This window comes from Blennius ocellaris (assembly GCF_963422515.1).
Source record: "Blennius ocellaris genome assembly, chromosome: 18".
NCBI classification, from domain to species: Eukaryota; Metazoa; Chordata; class Actinopteri; order Blenniiformes; family Blenniidae; genus Blennius; species Blennius ocellaris.
This window is the reverse complement of record NC_137667.1, coordinates 10,750,326-10,771,069: the sequence shown is the minus strand read 5'-3', so window position 1 is coordinate 10,771,069 and position 20,744 is coordinate 10,750,326. Positions and strand designations below refer to the sequence as shown.

Genomic DNA, 20,744 nt, shown 5'->3' with positions numbered 1-20,744 from the left:
TTTTTTAGTTTCCCACAACAGTCACATGTAAAACAGCACCTCCCACAGTGAGAACAAAAGAGCCTGTCCACAATGACTTCTCTTTATTTGCATTTATCAAGAGGTGCTTAATGAAATATGCATCACGTGCACTAAAAGAGCCACGCATTAGGATGCACCATCAACGTCGATGCTTTGCGGTGTTCTGAGTGTAAAACATGTCCAAACAGCGGACATGTCATGAAAGGTTGAATAGCCGCAGTGCTGCTACGCTAGCCTACTCGCTGGCTGCAAACTGTGGAATGGATCTCCTGAATCATTCCCCTGCATCTCATTGAGACCCGCCTTCCGTCAGTAAATCCATTCCACATATCGCAGCCAGCGAGCAGAGCAGCCGGCACGGAAACACTTTGTAGAGTCATTTTAGCAACAGAAAACCACAGACACGGCTTCATGGAATGGAAATCTCTGTCGGTTGCATCGGAAATTTTCGATCCGTGAATTACATTGTATCGGAACCCGATACTGGATCGAACCCATTGCTAATGTGTGTCCAAAATTTTGATATTGCTCAGGATCTGTTTAGTTTGGACAGGCATCTCTCAGTCATGCCACGAAAACAACGAGGCAAAAGAACAACCAAGAACTGCCGAGTTGCATTACACGTTATGATTCAGTCAAAATCTTGTTTTCAAACTTCTCCTTTAACAAATTTATTAACAAACAAACTTCCTAACTCATAAATGCATCAGTTGCCTCACACCAACTTGCTCAATAGTTTGCAAGCCATCGTTCAATTCCATTACTCATATCGAAATCATATCCGTTCCCCACTATAAAGAAAACATTGATTTGAGGCATTTGTGATAGTTCCCTCTGCCAGACACCATGAGAAAGCCTGTAAGCATGGAAAGATGAAAAAGAAAATGAGAATATGGAGGGATAAAAAAAAAAATGCTGCCCACATTTTGGATGAGGGTTTACAGTTGGACTTTCAAACACTGTTCCTCCTCCATCTCTCCACTCATCACATCAAGACAAGCAGAGAAAGGGGAGGTGGTAGTTCGGCTTCTTATGTTGGCATGTTGTTTCATTGCACCTGAAAACAATTGTATACATAAATACAGCTTGCAGAGTTTGAGATGCATTTTTAACACTTTTAAATGAATTACTGAGGTGTACAGGTGGTTTTTGCACATAGAATGATAAGTTGTGCAATTCTGCAGAAAACTAATTCAAAGCTATACAATAACAATATATATTATACATCTATGGGTACCTCATCTGAGCCTTCCAACTACCCTCATCTCATCCTCAAAGTCTGTTTTAATATTTGATGTTGTGGAGTCAGGGCATTTTACAAAACCCAGCACAGGCAAATCAAACACTCCACAGGATGTAACCCAATACCACTTAATCAACTGCATGCCCCCTGGATTTCACTCAATTACATCAAACAAATGGAAATATGGTACATTGTGTATCACCGTGTCACTCAATGCGTTACCAAAAGCAGCAAAAACAAAGTGCAACGCTTTCTGGCTGTGGGACATGAATTACTATGAGCTTAATTTGAGTTTTAATGTCTCGCAACACAGCAGTACCCCGACTGCACTTCCTGACATGGTAAATGCACCTGATTAGATTAAGGAGCAGAATAATAAAAAAGCTGAATACGGGTACACAGTCTGCGACCTCGATGTGCAAGGAGAAAGGGAGGAACACCTGGCTGACATTGAAATCTTACAGCAACATTGACTGTGGCAGGCGACTTTAGCTCATTTCATTTTTGACAGGTTTATTTGCTGAATGAAACGTTTCGCAAAGCCGACGGCCCGAGGTGAAGGCACAATCAATTACAGGATTTGTCAGCTGTGCCCTCAGAGGTGATTGAAAACAAACCGATGCCAATACAGAAGGCTAAACTCCCACTGATACCTTATGGCCAAACAGTCCCGCTAAGGTACATCCCTGCAGCTGCAGAAGGTTACTTGTTAAGCGCCGAGAAAATGTGGAAAAGGGATCAGGTGTAAGTTTCCTGCGGTCCAAGCCTTTTCTTTCCCTCCTACCTTCATGTTCGGTTAACTGCCCTGGAGGTCGTCCATTAATCAATAATTAAATGCCATAGCCATTCCAGTTCTTTAGTTACTTGGCATGTCCCTTGCCACTGTATGCAATCAGCTTGGACTGAGAGGGCGTTAAAAATAGGCGACAACAAAAAGGTGTTTAAAGGACAGCAGCACTGGGACAGCAGAGTGGTGACAGGTAGGAAGGGGTCACCTCCACGTGCTGTAAACATTCAACCAGACAGTGTCTGCAGGGTTCATCTGTGTCTCCTCGCGGCAGAGGTCACCCCGGACATGGGCATGCTTCCACAGCCAATTCCCACACAAGGGCAGGAGGGGGACAGGATGTGCAAGCGGGACCACAGGCAGATTGCTTAAGTGATGCATCTGAACTGAGGCTCATAAATGGAGTGATAAATACTCCGCACTTCGGCTGAAGCCTTCTTTCACAGAGGCTGAATAAATAAAATGGAGATGGCGTTGTGTTTTGATACACTGCAAGCATGGCGTTTTACTGCAGAAATAAACGGCCTATATATTTCTTGGAAACCATTTGAATGATTTATCAAGCAAAAGGAGCTGCGTATTCACAGATTACAGCTTCATGAAGGCTAACCGTTTAGGGCTGAGCCCAGCAATAGCTTTTAGTGATTGATCATCATACCTGGGACAATTATGATTGAATCATTTCAGCTGTCAAAGGTCAATCAAGTCTGCTGAACAAAGGTTTGGGCATTGTACAAATATGAAGAAATAACCAAAACTTGTCCTGCAGCTCATGTGTCTGCATAGTACTATTGTGTATTTCAAGGCAGCTAAGGGAGGGGCAGCGTGAACAGATGACTTCTGGACCTGCGCTGCGGGCGGGAAACTAATAAAAAAAAAAGTCCTCTTCAGAAGCGAGGCTAACAATCTATAAATAAACTGTTTGGACACCTGATTGTGCTGCTTATGCAAAAAAATTACTGGCAACATCTTTGTTCAGTGTCCACAGCCTTCCTCTTGTCAACCCCACAAGTAATTACAAATTCACAAAGGGTCCCCACAATATGTGTTGAGGGAGTTTCTGAGAGACATTGCCGCTCCAGTGCATACGGATGCTTTCAAGGGCATCACCTAAATTAAGGGCAGTTTGTTCGGGGATATGTATGCATTTATGTATAGCCTATTATACAATTAAATGTCAGCACAACCGATTGGCTCAGAAATGATTAGCTTATTATAAAAACACAATTAACTGAAGGTTCACCAATTTAGCCACAGGATTTAGTCCAAAACCCAGGAATAATAAATTTTTCTTGCACTTTTCACAGTATCTTTGCATCAAAGCTTGTGGAGTTTTCATGAGGTCACTTTCAAAATGTATCTGATAAGACAGGAAACCCACCAAGACTGGTTTTTAAGGCTGAGTGCCAACAAGTGGCCAACAGGGACAATGGAGGCAGTCTGATGTTTGCCCCCACAGAGAAAGCCTTTTCATAGTATTCCAAGTACCACACGAAATATTTCAGGTTTATTATGCGTTCAGGGTCACACCACAAGGAGAGTGTTTTGTAGAAATCAAAGCACAGGTTGGAAGCTTTGCTGTGCCTTATTTTTAGACTAGTATTAGCCTCATGCTCTGACAATTGTACTTGGGCTAGAAAAACTCCAAAGAGCTGATTTTCAACAACATCTAATAAAGCAGGGTAATGTTTTATTTGGTTTGTTTTCAAGCATGAAAGGATGAGCCTCCACCTTATAGAGCTTGAACCACAGATTCCTCCATGTAGCTAATGTGGTTTAATAGGACAAACCTGTTAAATCACAGATCTTTTTGAAAGAAGTACTTGACCAATTCTCCACTGAAAAAGAATGTTATCACACAAGTCTGAAGAGCAGAACAGAGTTCAGAGGAGAGTTAAAGCACCATACTTCCTCTAGATTAGTAGTTGGCTTGTAGGTTAGTCACAGACTATCAACAAGCAACACCTGTAAACAGCAGCTCTTCGACTTATGTAGGCTCTCCTTATCGATTTTGCTCCAAGGGTATTTACTTCCTTGGCTAAAGTAACCTTTAAAAACTAATTCAGTTCATAATGTCAGGGCTGAACTCCTGCCATGTTTGTACAAAGGCAATTATCCACAGCTTAAAACAAAAATGCATTCCATCTGATAACCTTTATTGATGTACTAAAGTCAGTCTTTAATTTTTTTGCAATAATTATTTCACTATCTGGTTCAGTTCCAGATGCCATGGTGGCGTTATGCAACTGCGCTCAGTATCAGGTGCCTTCTGTCACTGGAGAGCGGATGACTGGCAGGATGGTGCACAGAGAATAGCAGTTTTTACCCAAGACCCCTGCTGGGATGGCTTTGGCAAATCACAATTTACCCCCCCAAGATGGAGGCACACCAAGGGTATGTAGTTACACACATTAATCTGATAAAAGGGTCATGGACTGATGCGATGAATTTACAGTTTATAGAGTTACACAACTGAATAAAAATGTGACATGAGCAAGATGTTTTGGCAGAGCGCCTGGTGCTACCTTCTGCCACAGCCTGCGCACCGACCCACAGACCAGCCAGGTCATTAACCGAGTACAATTGACACTCCAGTACAGCAGTCAAGAGACTCTTCAGAGCAGAATGATTCCTCTGGGTCATTATTAGCCTATTAGATAATTAGCTTGCTTCAGCAGACAGTGGGCCACATGACTCGGCTAGGACTAAAAGCCATTCTTGTAAACATGATGAAAAACATCACGAGTCATCTTATTTGGGGAGGGGGGGGGTCTCCACGTCAAACAATAAGTTGTAAAGATTGCAGCGGGGCTGCTAACCCAAAACGCATGGTTATCCTCTTGTGGGGCAACACTCACATGCTCACACGTCACATGTTCAAGTGATCTCACATGCTCATGTAAGCTCTTAAACACGCAGACAATTTCACCTGCATGAACACACTCGCATATATACCGATTACACTTGTGATTTAAGCATGAATTCCAATCGTTTTGAACGCAACTACATGCAAGAGTTTGCTGTTGGTTCAATAACCTAAAGGGGACACCGCTGTGAAGCATATGCGTTCAGCTGTGCACAAGACAAATAGGTAAACATCTCCCCCGAGGTGAGACGCGGCTCTGCGAAAATCATGCGCATTGCAAGCTGGCCAAGTGTGTTTTTTCTTCTTCCCACCCCCCCCCCATTTCTAGCCTTGGTTTTAATGAAAGTGCCAGTTGTTTGCCAAAAGCAGGACAGTGCGAATGTGAAGCTGACAGAGAACAGGATGTGAATGAATTAAAAGAGGTCAGATGCAGGAAAGTGCTCAGTGCAGGTGCTCGTGTCTCTCTGCTGCATTGTTCCATCGTTGGCATGCAAGCGAGAAGCAAAGCGAGGTCAGTTTCCATTATGCACAGCAGCATAATCCCAGCTTGTGTAATTCCCTTTTAAAAAGCCTCCTTCTGGTGTTTCCCTCGAGTTGACGAACCTGCATTCCAACATGGATGGACTGCTAAACCCGTCAACACTGCCGCCAAATTCCTTGCCCACATCGCCCAATAGCAGAATCCTGAAATCTTGCCTTTTGTTCTGCCAGGAACAAAATATTCAAGCTAACAAATGTCACGTCTACATCTTATGCCATACATAAAAACATGCGCATCCCCTGCCTGTGAGCAGATTAGTGGCATATCTAAAACAACTATAATGAAATCCCATCCGATTAAATCATAGTACAATCCAAGCTGTTCTAAACCCCTTTCCATAGTTGTTCACTTTAGTTGCACTACAATCTCATCTGCTTCCATCAGAACAATTACGCCACTCAAGTGGGAGTTTTCAATACATTATTAACAGCATTTATCAAAAGGAAAATTGTTCGTCCTACACAACATTAACCGCGGCGCTCTGCCCCCTCTACAGTTTTATGTGCACTACAGTTGGCATCAGTCCATCCCACACAAGAAGGGAATACATCAGAGGTAATAATCTAATATTCTGTGCCCTCCGAGAAAGTATCGAGTTATTTCTCAGGTGACAAGTCTGATCAGGTCCCTTGCACAGAGCATGGAACAGCTTCAAAGCATTTGCAGTCCAACACTAAACAAACCAATACTTTTGTGCAAGTTGCTAAACTTGGGAGGGAAATAAGAGTGAATTTGTTCCTTTTACTATGGCACTGCTTGAAGGCAAGATCTCACCGGGTGGTATGACTCCAAGCATGCATGTGATACTTCACTAAAGAGTATTCAGACATGGTCCCAGCCACAGCGTGTGATGTAATTCACTGTAGACAGGAAGCATAAGTTTATGATCAAGCAAAAGCACAAAGCAGGGTGCACTACACCTTATGTTTTCTCAGAGTTATTACTGATTGGCTAATAAAAGTGCCTTGCTTTTGATGAATGGCTGCCTGAGCAGCGCAAGTCTCAGGACAAGCAAAACAACATTAGCACCCCACGAATCCAGAAAAGGGCTCCCTCGCTGATTACAGAAATAATGAGGCGGGGGGGGGGGAAACAGACCAAAGCTGGCCGAGTGTAATCTATGCAGCCCTCAAACTGGGTCCTAATTAAACCGAAGCTTCAGATGTTGCACACACTCAGCATAAAGAGTAAGCCTCTGATAATAATGCTCAACCAGCCTAGTCCAGTTCCACTCATGACTGGCCCCCGCAGGGCTGTGAACCGGTGTCATCACCGGCCTGCTGCTGGATCCTCAGCAGTGAACAAACTACTACTCTGGGAATCAAGAAAAACACATGACTCGGTGATAGGAGACTCACTAATTAAAGGAACTGCAGCCTCATCTAAAAGATTGCCTTCAACATGAATCAAGATGGTGCTCCAGGTCAGAAATGTGTTGATTAGCGAAGATTCAATAATCAAACTGCTTAAGATTTGATTCTTAAACCAGAGTAAGTTAGCGATACTTCCAGCTGACAAAAACTAGCTGCACAGGGGGCAGAAAAAAAAACACTATTTGAAAACAGTTTATATTCTATATGCATAAATGCTTCAGCATAACCTACAGATTTTATTTTTGGCTTAAGTTTGAGTTTTTACAGACATAATTATTACAAATAGTGGTATTTCAAAAAATAGTGTCAAATAAAACGGCATATGACAAAAAACCCACAGAAATAGAAACAAATTTGAATTAAATAAAAGAGGAAAAAAGAAAAATGAAGTACAACACTCCCCCGGTCAACATGTTTTGATCAATTCAAATAGAAAATGCAGTGTACAAAATTTTTTTATGAAAAACATTCCATAGCCACATGATGCACACATGAGCACCACACAAGTAGTCAGAGACCTTGAGTGGAATCAGTCTCTGCTTGCTCGTGACCTCATCAGAAAATGGGAAATTAAATACATTACGCTTTCTCAACGTTGATCATTTCAAACAACTCAGAATACACCTTCTTGGCTTTCCTCCTGGACATGAACACTTGTTCTTAAGTGCAACTAAAGCACTTTTACTTTAACCCAAGATCGTAATCATGTGTGATTTGAATATACGTCCATAGCACTTTTATTCCTGATTTTTGCAACCGATGTGTCATCATTACAATATATATAAATATTGTACATCACCTTTCAATAAACCAGGAGCAAGTTCAACAAATATGAGTAATTACGGATGCCCTGTAAATGTACCAGGAAGAAAAAAAATCCAGCGAACCTTTAAAAAACTGCATTTGTGTTTAATTGTGTAAATTCAGCCACTGACTGCAGTTTTATACAGACGGAGAGTCAGATGTTCACGGGCATGGAACAAAATCACAGAAAAAAAACGTGGCATGGGCAACTTGGGAGTTACGCTGGCCTAATTTATCAAGTTCCTCAAGTTCCCTGTTCACAAAAATCCTCTGATAATATGAAAGGTGCTTTAAAAAAAAGAATCCCTACGGGCATACAATGAGGAATACTTCATGTACTTAAAACGGATGTGTTACATCATCTCAAGGAGTTTAGACATTTATGAGTCCACAGTTAAAGTGCCTATGAATAAAATGATGTAATTACACTTCGTGAATGTGGGTTAAAAGCTGAGTCGACACTAAATGGACAACAGGCTTTGAATAAAAGCAAAAGTCCTGCACCAAGAGCTTGAGTTAACCATAATGCTGTGCACGACAAGTCGCTTCAGTTCATCTTGACACTCCAACACTAAAGAGAACCAGCTTTTTAGACCAAGGTTGAATTGTTGGTGAAGAACCTGCAAGCGTCGTAAAAATAGCACTGCCAAGTGTCCAAAAAAAGGTGTAACTTAAGACCTCCAGAAAAGCCTCTTTTTGCTGACCTAATTTGAAAGTGCACTCAAGGACAAAAGTCTCTCACAACTACATTGGGAACGGCACAAACTGCCCTCAGAGGTCCAAATTAGTGTGGAGTGTCAGCTGAGGTGCAACTATGACAGGATTATGTCGAGACCAAGACCCAAGAACAAAGGGTCATATGATCAGCTTACACTGACGAGGCAGAACCCGGGTGGGATAAGAGGAGTGTGTCGTCCATGAAAAATGTGAGGGACGTCAAGTGTTGTCTGATGACTTCACTGTGGAAGACGTTTAAATGTTTAAAAAAAAAAAAAAAAGGAAAAAAATCTCTTAAGGGATTAGGAGGAAAACTTCCAGCACCCAATCTTCTCATTTGGCACTTGAAATAAGTTCACACTGAAAAAAAAAAAAAAAAGGGCCCAGTCTGACTGAAAAGTGCAGCACGAGTGGTGCATAAATGCTTGTTTACATATAAAATAACAGGTTGCAATACTGATGATTTCACTAATCCCCGAGGGATTCTGCCTGCTGTGACCAGTAATGAAGTAATAGCCTCGTCGTCCTCACTGAGTCATTTGTGATGCAGCAGAGTAAAGAGTAAATTTAACACATGAAATTACTTCTAAATTGTCCGTGTCCTGGTTTTCATCCTCCACGCGCTTGTCAAATACATATGCCATTACAAATCCTCATATTTAGCAGAATAACCCTCTACGTAGAAAAGCCACAAGTTGACATGTAGGCAACGCCTAAATTCTGTACAGCTGGCAATATCACAGTGGCACATGTATATATATTTTATAAGACACGGTCAAATGGGACTGAACTATCTCTGGCAGCTCTGGAGCTCTTAAACTGAGTCATGCAGGATCCCAGAGAGCCCATGTGAGTCAGTGTTTGGAAAAAAGGAAACTCGTCAGGCTGAGGCCATTCAAATGATATGAAAATACACATTATGGCTTAACGCAACTTTTCCTCCACTGCCGCATGTGCACCAAATCAATAATGCCATGAAGGATAATATTTTTTATGTTTTCTGGGCCCTGATGCAGATGTCAGCAGCGTCAGTCCTATATAACTAATTACAGAGAATGGCATGCATTAAGGGGCAATAACATAATCAATATCCCTATTTATGATCTAAACTGAGTCACACATTTTTTTTTTTTTTTTTTTAAATCAACTATGGAATTTATACAATAAATTAGCTAAAATGCCACCACCTCCCCAACATTTCCCCACCATTTTAATATTCCTTGTAAAAATATTTTAATTACAGACAGGAATTAAGGTATTTATCTTCAGACTGTATTAGTCATACCCAGTGAAATGTCTCCAATCAGAGCTGCTGCAGAGAGGACAATTATTCTTTTGACAATGTCAAACTTGCATGTGGAAAGTGTTGAATTTGTTTGAATAAGGACTTTGTATGGTTCCACTTTGTCCAAACACAAAGAGATCTTGGCAGACAGTATAATTGTAGAAAAATGCAAATCATGAGTACTGGCTGATTTTTGGGGAGCTGCTTGGTTATAGCAGGAGAAGGCATTAACAGCAGTCTGCCAACAGTTCTTGGTTTACAACAAAGAAGCAACATTAGGATTCATTTGAAGGAGTGTTTGAAATATTCTGCACTTTTTAAAAAAGGTAAATGTTCGATTACAGGTCTGAGCATGAAAGACTGTGCGTCCCCTGCCTCCAATTATTATGACTGACTGAATGAGATCATATAATCCATTAGTATCTGGGTGGCATTGATAAGATATCCATGTCTGACATGAGGCTTTGCATAGCATTGACATACAGTGGGATTGAGTTGAGTTTGGCAGTGCCACCATTACAAACAGATCATTAGCATCAGGGAGAAGGAGTGCAGTAATCTGCCAGTGTTGTGGGATTCATTTTCATTTATAACCGAGAAGACAACATGGCACAATGCTTTAGTTTACCTTCTCTTTTTAGTCAATGTCTGTTCAGCTGTCCCTTTTACAGTGTTTGCCACTGAAAGTCATAAACACTGCAGCACAGACTGCAAGTTTTTACACCAGATGTCCTTCCTGCCGAATCCTGGATTCTAACCCATGTCACTCCAACACCTACGTGCAGTTAAATACAACCCAATGCCCCACTTGCTAATTTCGTTAATAAAAGTCTAAACAGTTTTCTGGAGTGTAGCTCCCTCTAAAAAACTCAATGACTAGGACCAGAGTAGACAACACCACAGACCAAAAGAATTTATTAGGATTCCCATTTTTAGCTCATATGCATTTATTGTTTCTTTGTTAATTTTTATTCACACATTAAACACCCAGGCAATGGGGTATGACTGGCAGTGAAACGCCACATGAAATTAAACAAGTTTCTGTGGTTAGTGTTTTGAGGACTTTGGTCCAATAGACATTAATCCCCTGCAATGAAAAGTAGTCGCATACTTTTTATATGTCCTATTTGTCACCTCAAACCATCTGATCAGAGATTTTTACAAAGAATTGTTGTGCAGTTAAATAAAAACAACCATATGCATGTCATTTGATGAGAAGACACTACAAAGACACTCTGGAGCTGCAGACCCTTAAGCAAGACGTCCCTTTCAAATCACTGTGGCAGTTTGGATTTTTGTGATTTGGTCCTGATGCTGAATATAAAGTAATTTTCACACTTCCTCCATTCTTTGGTCATTTTACCCTTTATTGGCACTCACTGAACCCCAGACAGTTATTTGACTCAAAGGTACAGCTTGACAAGTTATTTATACATACAAAAATCAATTTAAAGGCGTATACAACTGCCCAAAATCCATTTCAGGATTTCTAGCAAAAAAACATTATCTGAACCTCGACAAGATTGTTTACACACTAAGGAGTTCTGCTATCCTTTTTTTCCATGGTTTACATTTCGTCTTGCTTCATCTACCCTTGAGGTTCCCGGCCCACACTATTGGAAGTAAGAGCTCAACGAAAGACAATAACTAATGGGCAATTTCTTTCAATGATTTGGCAATAAACAGGAAGCTTTGACCTGATTTTTATGCTTTTTTTGTCCAAACTTCTAACTCATGACAAAAAGGTAAGTCATTAATTAAAAAAAAAAACTAAAGTGAAGAGCATGTTATTGGAAACGGCATACCTGGTTCTGAGCAGTTCTTGTCAGTTCCGTTTTCCAACGTGGACGCCATGAGCCGCCTCCCCCAGCGTTCAACGTCCGGATGTCCCTCCACCATCATCCCATGTCCTGAAACAGAATATAAACAGCTTTTATTATCAAACATTTACATAAATACAGCCGCTAAGCTTGTAGCCAAATCCACAGAACACAACATGCTGGAGGTTAAAGCTCCTGGAACAGTCCTGAAAGCCTTTTCTTTTGCCGAAACTCCATTTTGCACATTTTCAGAAATTGCAATCACGGCTAACATGGCTGCACAGACTTGTTATGTTTTGTGACCCAAAACATCCATGATCACGATTATTAATCGTTGCTTGCCTTTAATCCCTTAAAAGTTTTCATTTATGTAGATATGACGTTCTCATCCTGCAGCAGCAATGCGATATGAAAATGCAGCTGTGCCATTATGTTTTTGTGGTGAGAGTTTCTTTTTTTTTTCCCCCATTAAACTGCTCTTAAGCCTCTAATGACAGAAAAAAATGGCAAAACAGCACTCCCAAATTATGGAGGAAAAAAAAAAAAGTTTACACCGTTAAGAGGAGGAAACTTTCACTTTTCATAAAATGCTGCCAAACAAGCACAATGTCAAGGCAAGGAAGCAGCAAATCACAGCAGCATGATTAATCAGCGCTGCTGTATGCACAGTTATGAGCGGGCACTTGAGAATACCCAGAGGACCAATGGTCTGAGTTTAATCCATATACAGGTCGTTTATTATTGGGCCACCACTGTCTGGCTTAAAGATATGGATTACACATTTATGATTGTGGAAGACTTATCGCAGCAGTAAATTCACAATTTCCCTCGACAGTGGGAATGTCGGGGAAGTAATATGGAGACAAACACGGAGCCGAGTGCGACTCTGAAGATAGTTTTGTTAGCCTCAAAGAAAAGGTTTAAAAATACTTGGTAGTTGATAGAAATATTGTACTTTTCCAACCAATAAACATGTTATGTTTTTCATTTTAGTTGAATATAGTTTTTACACTTGATTGAATTATGGAATAATCAAGCGTTTCCCCAATATTTTTGGCAAGCCCCCCCCCCCCCCAGTGTGCCTCCGAGAAAGGCTGCAGACCTATAAAGTGTCAAATTCTGGTAGACAAACGCTCTTCAGCATAAAAAAGGTAGACGCGTCAAAATTTAGGAAGAATCCCAGGTCTGCACAACCAAAAAAAGGTGCTTTTTATTTACATCTGGAGCTGTAGTTTTGACTACTTCAGCAGGTTGTGATCTCCAATGTTTTTCATAAAGAAGTTGCAAGTCCACATTCAGCTTGAAATCGCATTATTTCCAACAGGCATTTGAAATAAAAAGCACCATCGCGGGTTCATAAAAATGTAAACCACAGTTTGGCCTTCCATGCATTTCTCATTAAGTTACCCAAAGAAAATTTATCAAAACACTGTTGGAAAGAAATCTAGTGTAATATCAAAACAGACAGTGTGAATTCAATGAAGGGGCATAGATGGTGTTCTCCTTTCCTTATCAAGTAAGCAGTTAATGGATTTAAACTGATTATTCACACCGACGTTACATCAAAGAAAATGAGAATGTGCATATAGAGGCGGTCCAACTTATATCCTGCAATGTTTGAACGCTGCAAAAACTGATTATTCTGGTCATGCTGGAGTGGAACAAGCTGTGAAATATCATTAATGTCAAATGTTTAGTGAATCTGTAGCTGATGCCAGCAAAGAAACGTATACATTTATTTAGAGATGCATCATTCATTAACCCATTCACCTCCAGGTGAGGTCTCCACCAAGAGGACGTCAAAATTTCAGGAACTCTGGGATTTACTTGCCATTTTAGTTTAACTTCAGGTGTACGACAGGTTGCATGCAGTCTGTTTATTAAAGCAGTTTAAGCCCAAAACATCTGCCTCAGAGGAGAAGAGACACACACGATAGCATCGAAACATTAAAGGTTGTGAGCTGGAAAATGGAAACAGAAGCTAAAATGTTCTCTGGAGCTACGGGAAACTGCACCGACACTACAATTCAGTGTCTGTCGGTTGTCGTCTGGAAAGAATAAAAAGGTTTAGTTTCATAAACTCCGCAATTAACCGGAGTAATTTTTCATGCTGAATTTTCTTCTTTTATGCACCGTTACTCATCTTCTACTCCAGTGACATCAATCTCATGTTTGTTGTTTGTTGTTTTTTTCCCAAACCTGCTACGTGGCACAGGTTGGATTTTCAATGCAAACGGTCACAGGAACATTTCCACAAAAAAGGGCCTTCGCTATAGACAGCCTGAAGATCAGCAGGCACTGGATAAACAGATTGCATGCAAGGAGACTGCAGCTGCTTCCCACAGTTCTTCACTCCATAAAGACCAAACCCTCCAGTCATCACTCCAACCTGTTCCATCTCACACACCAGCTCCGTTTCACTCCTCCACCGCCTCTTGTTTCACCTTCTTCAGTTTAATCGTGAGCTCACAACATGGTGCCGCCCCATCTGATGTCAAGAAGAGGGCAAAAAGTCCACTTTGTAAACATCAGACATGTGACTGTTTTGTGGACCGCGATGACTTTGTGCTGCTTTTACCGTGACCAACAACGAAGGGATTGTTCAAGTCACATGGGCTGACCTTTCACATCCGTACAATAACTGGATGAGAGAGGGGAGAATAAACTTTTAGGCGGAAATTGTGCATGACAGTCCCTCTAAATACAATTTATACAGGCAGTTATGAGTGGAATCACTTGACCACAACTATGAAAATTTAATTTTTTTGGGGGGTGAGTCAAACATTTCCTGGAAGGCTTCACGCTGCAGGATGACTACACGTGCCCATGAGGATACCGCGCTCCCGCTGCCAAGCATCCAAAAAGAGAAAAAACAATGAAGACATGATGCTGTCCGAACTACGCTGCAGACCGCGGGTAAAATAAGAGCCTCAGTCTGTTGTGGGCATGATGCTGCTGGCTCAACCATCCACACTCTTTTCCCAGATGACTTGTTTTGATTAATCATCTCCATCTTTCATGTCCAGAAATTCATTTTTGGTGTTATAAAGATTTTGAAGGCACACACTTCCCCTGCTTAGGGAAATTTAATTTCAGATTTTTTTTTTTTTTTTTTTTTGTGGACAGAGAAATAAAACTGGTATTAATTTGATTTGTCGTTGATGACAGTCTTGAGGTGAAATCAATTATCAACTGCTTTATTCATGCAACAATTTACAAGGATGTGTTTTTCACACTTCTGCATCCTCTTTCTCACCTTCACAAAGTGAACTACAAGTTGTCCCGTTTCTGTTTGTGAGAAATACTGATCTTTCAAACAAGTGGTCACTTTGGAATACAAGAAAAGGCTAAACCACATTTGCTATTCATTTTGGCATTTAAATTTGAAAAATGCATGATTAAAGACAATTAGTTTGAGCCCTGTAGTAAGATTACAATTCATTCCTTCTTCTGTCTATTATTGACCAAAAAAATAAGGCATTTCTTAAGGGAATGAAGGATTTTAACTGAAGCACTGAAAACTATTTTGATGAAGGCAACAGTTCTCACAAATTACAAGTATGATCATTTTAAGAAAAGCCCCTAAGTTGTTTGTACAAAACATTCAGCCATAGTTACTGTGCACTGTTCAAGAACCCCCGTCTGATCTGTAAATGGAAACAGGAGTTACAAATAAAGAGGTTTATTCTGAAGGGCCTATTCATTAGTGAACTTAAAGTGAAATAGCAAAATCCAGAGGAGCCAGACATGTATACAGCTTCCTCTTCTGGCTATAGTAGTTCTGAACAGAAGGAAGATGAATTAACACCACAGATTTCTTGAAGGTCATTCATATTTGCTGGAATAAAGATGTTTTACACCAATGGTCCAAGACTTTAAGAGTTATCTATTGTAAATTTGAAGATATCCCTTATCAATTGGCTACAGTTTGTTCATTAATCATGTTGTAAAGACTGACCTTGTCGTTTCATAACAACTTCTGTTTATTTTCTCCAGATTGTAATATTGGCATTAGCATAGTCAATATTACTTTCTTCTGAAGACCGAGTGTCATCATTAGGGTGGATGGTAGGGTCAACAAAATGCTGAATTTTGAGGGTCTTTTTTTTTTTTAAGTGACAGTCTGCATCGATTCTTTTTACATTTGCCAACCTTGGCACTGTTACCTTTTCAACAAAATACCCTAACACCTCAGCCGCACATGTTCTGTTTGTACAACCCTGTAGGTAGCAAGAGACAGCTTACATCTGTGTTTCTTAATACAGATTCCAGAGGTGCCCCTGCTCTGCACGTCTCTGCGTCTTCCTGCTCAAACACAAATGATTCAACTGAATGACCAGCAAGCACTGCTGAAGCTTGATAACCCTCAGTTCATTTGAAAAGGGTGTGTTGGAGGAAATAAAAACATGCATGTGTCCCCACAATTAGCGTGCGGAAACAGTGGCCGTTTGGTAGAGAGATTACAGTCTTGTGGGTGAGGACATCTTAGCATGTGTTCATATTTTAGTGCACAGGGAGGGAGGAGTTTAATGCAAATGTGCAAAACTCACTGCAATCTAAAGAGAATCAAGCACATGCACAAACTGTGGTTGTCCCGTTTATTTATTTTTTTAACAAAACAAAAGGAAGACTAGGTTTATAAACGGCTGAAACTCCATGTCTCGCTGGCAACACTGAGCAGCAGAGTGGGCACGCAATAACAGCACAGTGGTAATGTCATCCTCCAGCACTGTTCAGGAGGGAGATGGACCAAGGACAACCATCCATCAGTCCCTCCGCACTGTGAACAAGCCCCGAGTATTCACTTTCCTTTTGTCAAACAGATCTCCTCCAGCTCGTTCCGTCCCCTCACGCATACCCACAGCCACCCTTCATCGTCACAGCCAGCCTGCTGCAGCTACCTGTCAGAGCTCGGCCCTGCCCCGCTTCCAAAAACACCTGTTCTCATCTCCCGTGTGGAGCTCCATCACATACGCACAGCCTTATCAGCATGCATGACAGCATGCTGCGCCCCACCCCTCTTCATGGAGACGTAACCCAGCAGTAGTACATCAAATCCCATCCATCTGGACCATTCAGCACATCATTGCCCCCCCCCTCCCTCTCCAGACTACTATCAATCAAATGAGTAGCAAGCACAGGCCACAGTTTGGCCTTTTTTTTTTTTCTACTTTGACATGACAAATGCTTGCCCGTTATGATGGTTGAAAAATGAGAAGGTTACAGCTATTCAATTAGATTTGATTATACTCAGCTTTGGGTCTCGTGGTTCAAAGGGGATTTCTGGTTTTCCCTTTCATGCATGTCACCTTGAAATCCCACCAGTACTGCAGCCGGTGGTCAAACCAGCTGAAACTCATGAGAAAGCCTTCTGTCAAATGCCTTCACATGACAGTGTGGGTCAGGAAAACTTGATTAAATGAGAAAAAAAAAAGGCAAGCTATTAGTGACCATGGGGAGGGGTGGAGGTACTTTGGCTTCCACAGCTTGCCTTTGGAGATAAGAGGTTTGTACTGGCCTGTATGATATCATTCCAGAATAATCTTTTAAGCCTCTTGTTGTTTTTAATGTAATTAATAAAACTCCCAATACGTCTGTTGGAGATCTACAGTCAAGCAGTAGCGGTAGTGAATTTACAGCTGCTTTCAAGCTTGAAGCCTAAGTGGGTACAGATGGACAGATTCCACAACTGGGTCTGGGGTTGAGTCATAGGTTGGTTATAGGAGGCAAACACTCGAGCCCTCGTCATGAGAAAGAACACGCACCTTTGGATGCGGCACCATGTCTCTTGAGTGTTAACATTCATTTAGGCCCTGTACAGTCCCCTCACATGAAGCACCACTGTCCCGAGGATGTGATTTGTGCAGTTAACCTGTGATCCCAGTGGTGTGTCAGATATCATTCTTCAGCAGCAAAATGTCAAGGTTGGCCGCTAGATTACATAACGGTGTGTGAGCCTGTGTGGGATGCTCTGCGTGTCAGTGTTTGCACGGGCCGGCGGTGAGAGTTTTCACATGTGTGCATGTTGTTTGAAGTGTGTGTGCGCGCAAGGGCGCGCGCACGGGAGCATCGCACGCATCATGCATGATCGATCACCAGAGTCGCGCAAAACTCGAACATTGTCTATGAATATTTCAGCATCCCGCGAGCGAATGCTACCCAGTGGTTACACCCCCCCACCCCCCAAATCATCCTCGGTGGCCTCTGCGTAAAAATCGGCATCCCTCGATCGCCAGGCAAAAAAATTATAATTGCGAGCGTAATGATGCTCGTGATCCAGTGTGCCTACATTCGCTTGTGTGTGTGTGTGTGTGTGTGAGAGAGAGAGAGAGAGAGAGAGAGAGCAGCCCCGGGCCAGACGCGATGATTCCAGCATCAAGCCACGATCCCGAGCTCCAATGTATGGCTGACAACGCGCCCGGCGTCAAACAGCCAGGCTTTGCAAGGCAAAACGAGAAAAGGATCCCTGACTTGGTGCGAGCTCACCCCGCAGCCCGTTTGCGTGCCAAGCTACACCTGATCCATCTTGTTGCAAGTGGGGCATGTGCTGTGCAGTAATTCTGGGCATCAATTTGGGGGAAGAAAAAAAAAAAACGTGCAGCGACAACGGCGCGCACACTGCGGCAGTCACGGTCAAAGAGACGCATATAAACCCTATACTCCAATGGAGAATTAAAAATAAAAAATAAAAACACGTGCAGCCGACTTCTAGAAGTGAACTGGGCCAGAAACGCAGCGTACAATTCAGATTGATGGAAAATGCTGCACACTTCACCAACAGAGGGGGAAACAGCCGCTGCCTCCAATGGAGCTGATCCTCCTCTGTTTAAATGCGATGCCCTTGACATTAAAGCGTGTCGTTGGAGCCTTTCTGATCGATACATAGATTTCCAGTGATTACAATAATTGCTGTGCATGTGGGTGCGTGATTCCACTGCAGATCTGCGAGCGACTCTGTCCGTCCTCCGGTGGATCGCCTCTCACACACCCCCACCACCACCCCGCTCCTCCTCCCTCACTCCCCCCTTTACACTCACCTGTTTTGGTCAACACCGCCGACATGCTCCACACCACGAAGAGGACACTGCAGATGAAGCACACCTGGACGAATAGCATCTCCCTCCTCTTGCGAACTTTAAATATCTTAGACATGACTGTCTTTTTGGACGGGCTCACGGTGTCGTCCCGGTCCATGCTCCACAGTTCGGCCGGCGGGCCACTTTTTTTATACGTCCTTGAGAGCCGGGAGAAGGAGTAAAAAAAAAAACTAAAAAAAAAAAAAAAAAAACTGCCGCCCCGTTTGTGTCTCTTCACGCGGAACACAACCGGGATATGGTCCTCATTTCAAGCCGTCCAGTGCGCAAAGAGGACACTTTTACCTCCTCCTTCGTCCTCTTCTCCTCCTCGGTGCTTAAAGGAGATGCCTTGCAGCTGCCGGGACTGGTGAATTAGGCAATGACACAGCGGTCAAATTCCGATGTAGTTCCCTAAATCAATTCCGCGACGCTCCTGAATTCAGATGGAGGAGAGTGCCGGATACGCTCCCATTTCAAAAACCACCCTGTCCCGTGAATAAAGATCAGCTGCAATATTTCTCCCTCGCTCTCTTCCACTCCCTCCCTCTATCTCTCTCCCTCTCTCTCTCTCTAGTAAGCAGTAGTTTCTCTGTTTTGCATAAAATGCGTCAGAGTCCGGTCACAAACGTGGAGTCGCCCAGCTGCGTCGTTGCGCAAACACCCCCCTCCTCACCCCCCCTTACGCGCACCTGCGCCGGATAAGTGAAACCAATCTGTGTTCATCAAGGTTAATTGTTGGATTGGGATGGCGGTCGTGCCTCGCTCGGGCGCCTCCCCCTTCACGTGAATCCCTCTCTCGGTGCAGAAAAGCCGAGCTGACGATAAGCGGACAGTCCGCTCGCTGCTCAGCCAGCTGCCCTCCTCGTCCCTCTCCGATGAATCCGCACTCCTTTTTAACTTTCCCCGGGGTGGCTCGCAGCTGCGCATCGATCTGGACCCTGGACTCGTGCGATATTTTACTTCTTTTTCCAACACCCAGTGACCTAATAAGCCTGATCACGCTTCTCCAAATACAAGCGAACCTGTGATGCCACCACGTTGCTGTTGTTACGAAACCATCTCTCAACATCTTTGCGGAGGGCAGTCGTTCTGCTCAGTGGTCTGCCAGTCACCTGCCATGCTGCATCAGTGCACGCATTCTCCAATTCTACAATAATGAAACAATTTGTTTTTGGCTTATGATTGATAATGAAGTGTTTCTCATGTCATAGAAAGAGGGTATTGGGCCTTTCTGTGCAGAGTTTGCAGGTTCTCCCTGTGTGTTCACAGTCCAAAACATGAATTTGAAGCTGATCATTGACCCTAACTTTCCTGTATGAGTATGTATGTCTGTTTTCCCAGTGATGTCCTGAGCGTACCCTGTCATGGCAGGGTACACTGGGTTCCAACTCTGAATTGGATGAAACCAAAGCAGGGAAGATAGACAACACAAAGTTCAACTGGATTTGTCTGCAGCTTCACCTCTAATTAGTGTGTGATATTTTGCAACTTATGTCACTCACATGGGCCAACTGAAGACTTGCAGAGTCCTGCAAGGCAATTGGTGGTGAAGGTCAGGTTTTGCCCAACACCTATTTGGTGTTAGCTGTCTCACCTGGAGCTGTCATTTTGTGTTATGGGAAATAATTGAAGACAGTTATTCTCTGGACTCTGAAGTGTACATTGCATGGGCAGATCAATATGTAATTTAATGTTGTGGCTGGGATAATGCGCCACACTATTTCCCAGAGTTATTCTCTTTCAAGAAAAAGAACAGTTAATTATTTTTCAAAATGTGTTGGATTGAAAGCCATTCAGCAACATCTTTCATAAATTATAGCACTTCCTAACTTTCAACAATATGCCTTTTTGCTTTTCTACAGTAGATTGATGAGGAAAACATCTAAAAAATTAGCTTATCCAATTTAATCCCACCACTATTGTTGCTTGGGGCTTTTTTCCGTCAGCTCTACAAGTGCTCTTGTTGGTGGTTTTATGCAAGAATTTCAACTTTTCGAGTAAGAACTAGATTACCCTGATTATAATGCATCAAGGTCATACAATGTCATTGGCTTGGTACTGTGAAAGTGGTGGTTCTAATCCAGAGGTTACAGTTGCCTTTGTTAAAACAGAAAACATATATCAAGTGAAATTGGGCCTCTGCTAAACAGCATTTTCACAGATGCACTCTTCCATGCATGCTTTGCTTATGAGATGTGTAAAATACTTAAT

The 20,744-nt window shown here is 42.4% G+C and overlaps 1 protein-coding gene across 1 annotated transcript in view; it reads right to left on the bottom strand.

The window, feature by feature from the left end:
- Positions 1–18,651, bottom strand: part of slc24a4b (solute carrier family 24 member 4b) — a gene marked incomplete at both ends in the record, with an annotated part of 38,893 nt that extends 20,242 nt beyond the window's left edge. Inside the window, 2 exons of the mRNA XM_080513655.1 lie at positions 11,443–11,547; positions 18,495–18,651. Of these exons, the coding sequence (XP_080369781.1) occupies positions 11,443–11,547; positions 18,495–18,651 (262 nt within the window). The remainder of the gene's footprint in view (positions 1–11,442; positions 11,548–18,494) is intronic.
- Between the last annotated feature and the right edge of the window lie 2,093 nt (positions 18,652–20,744).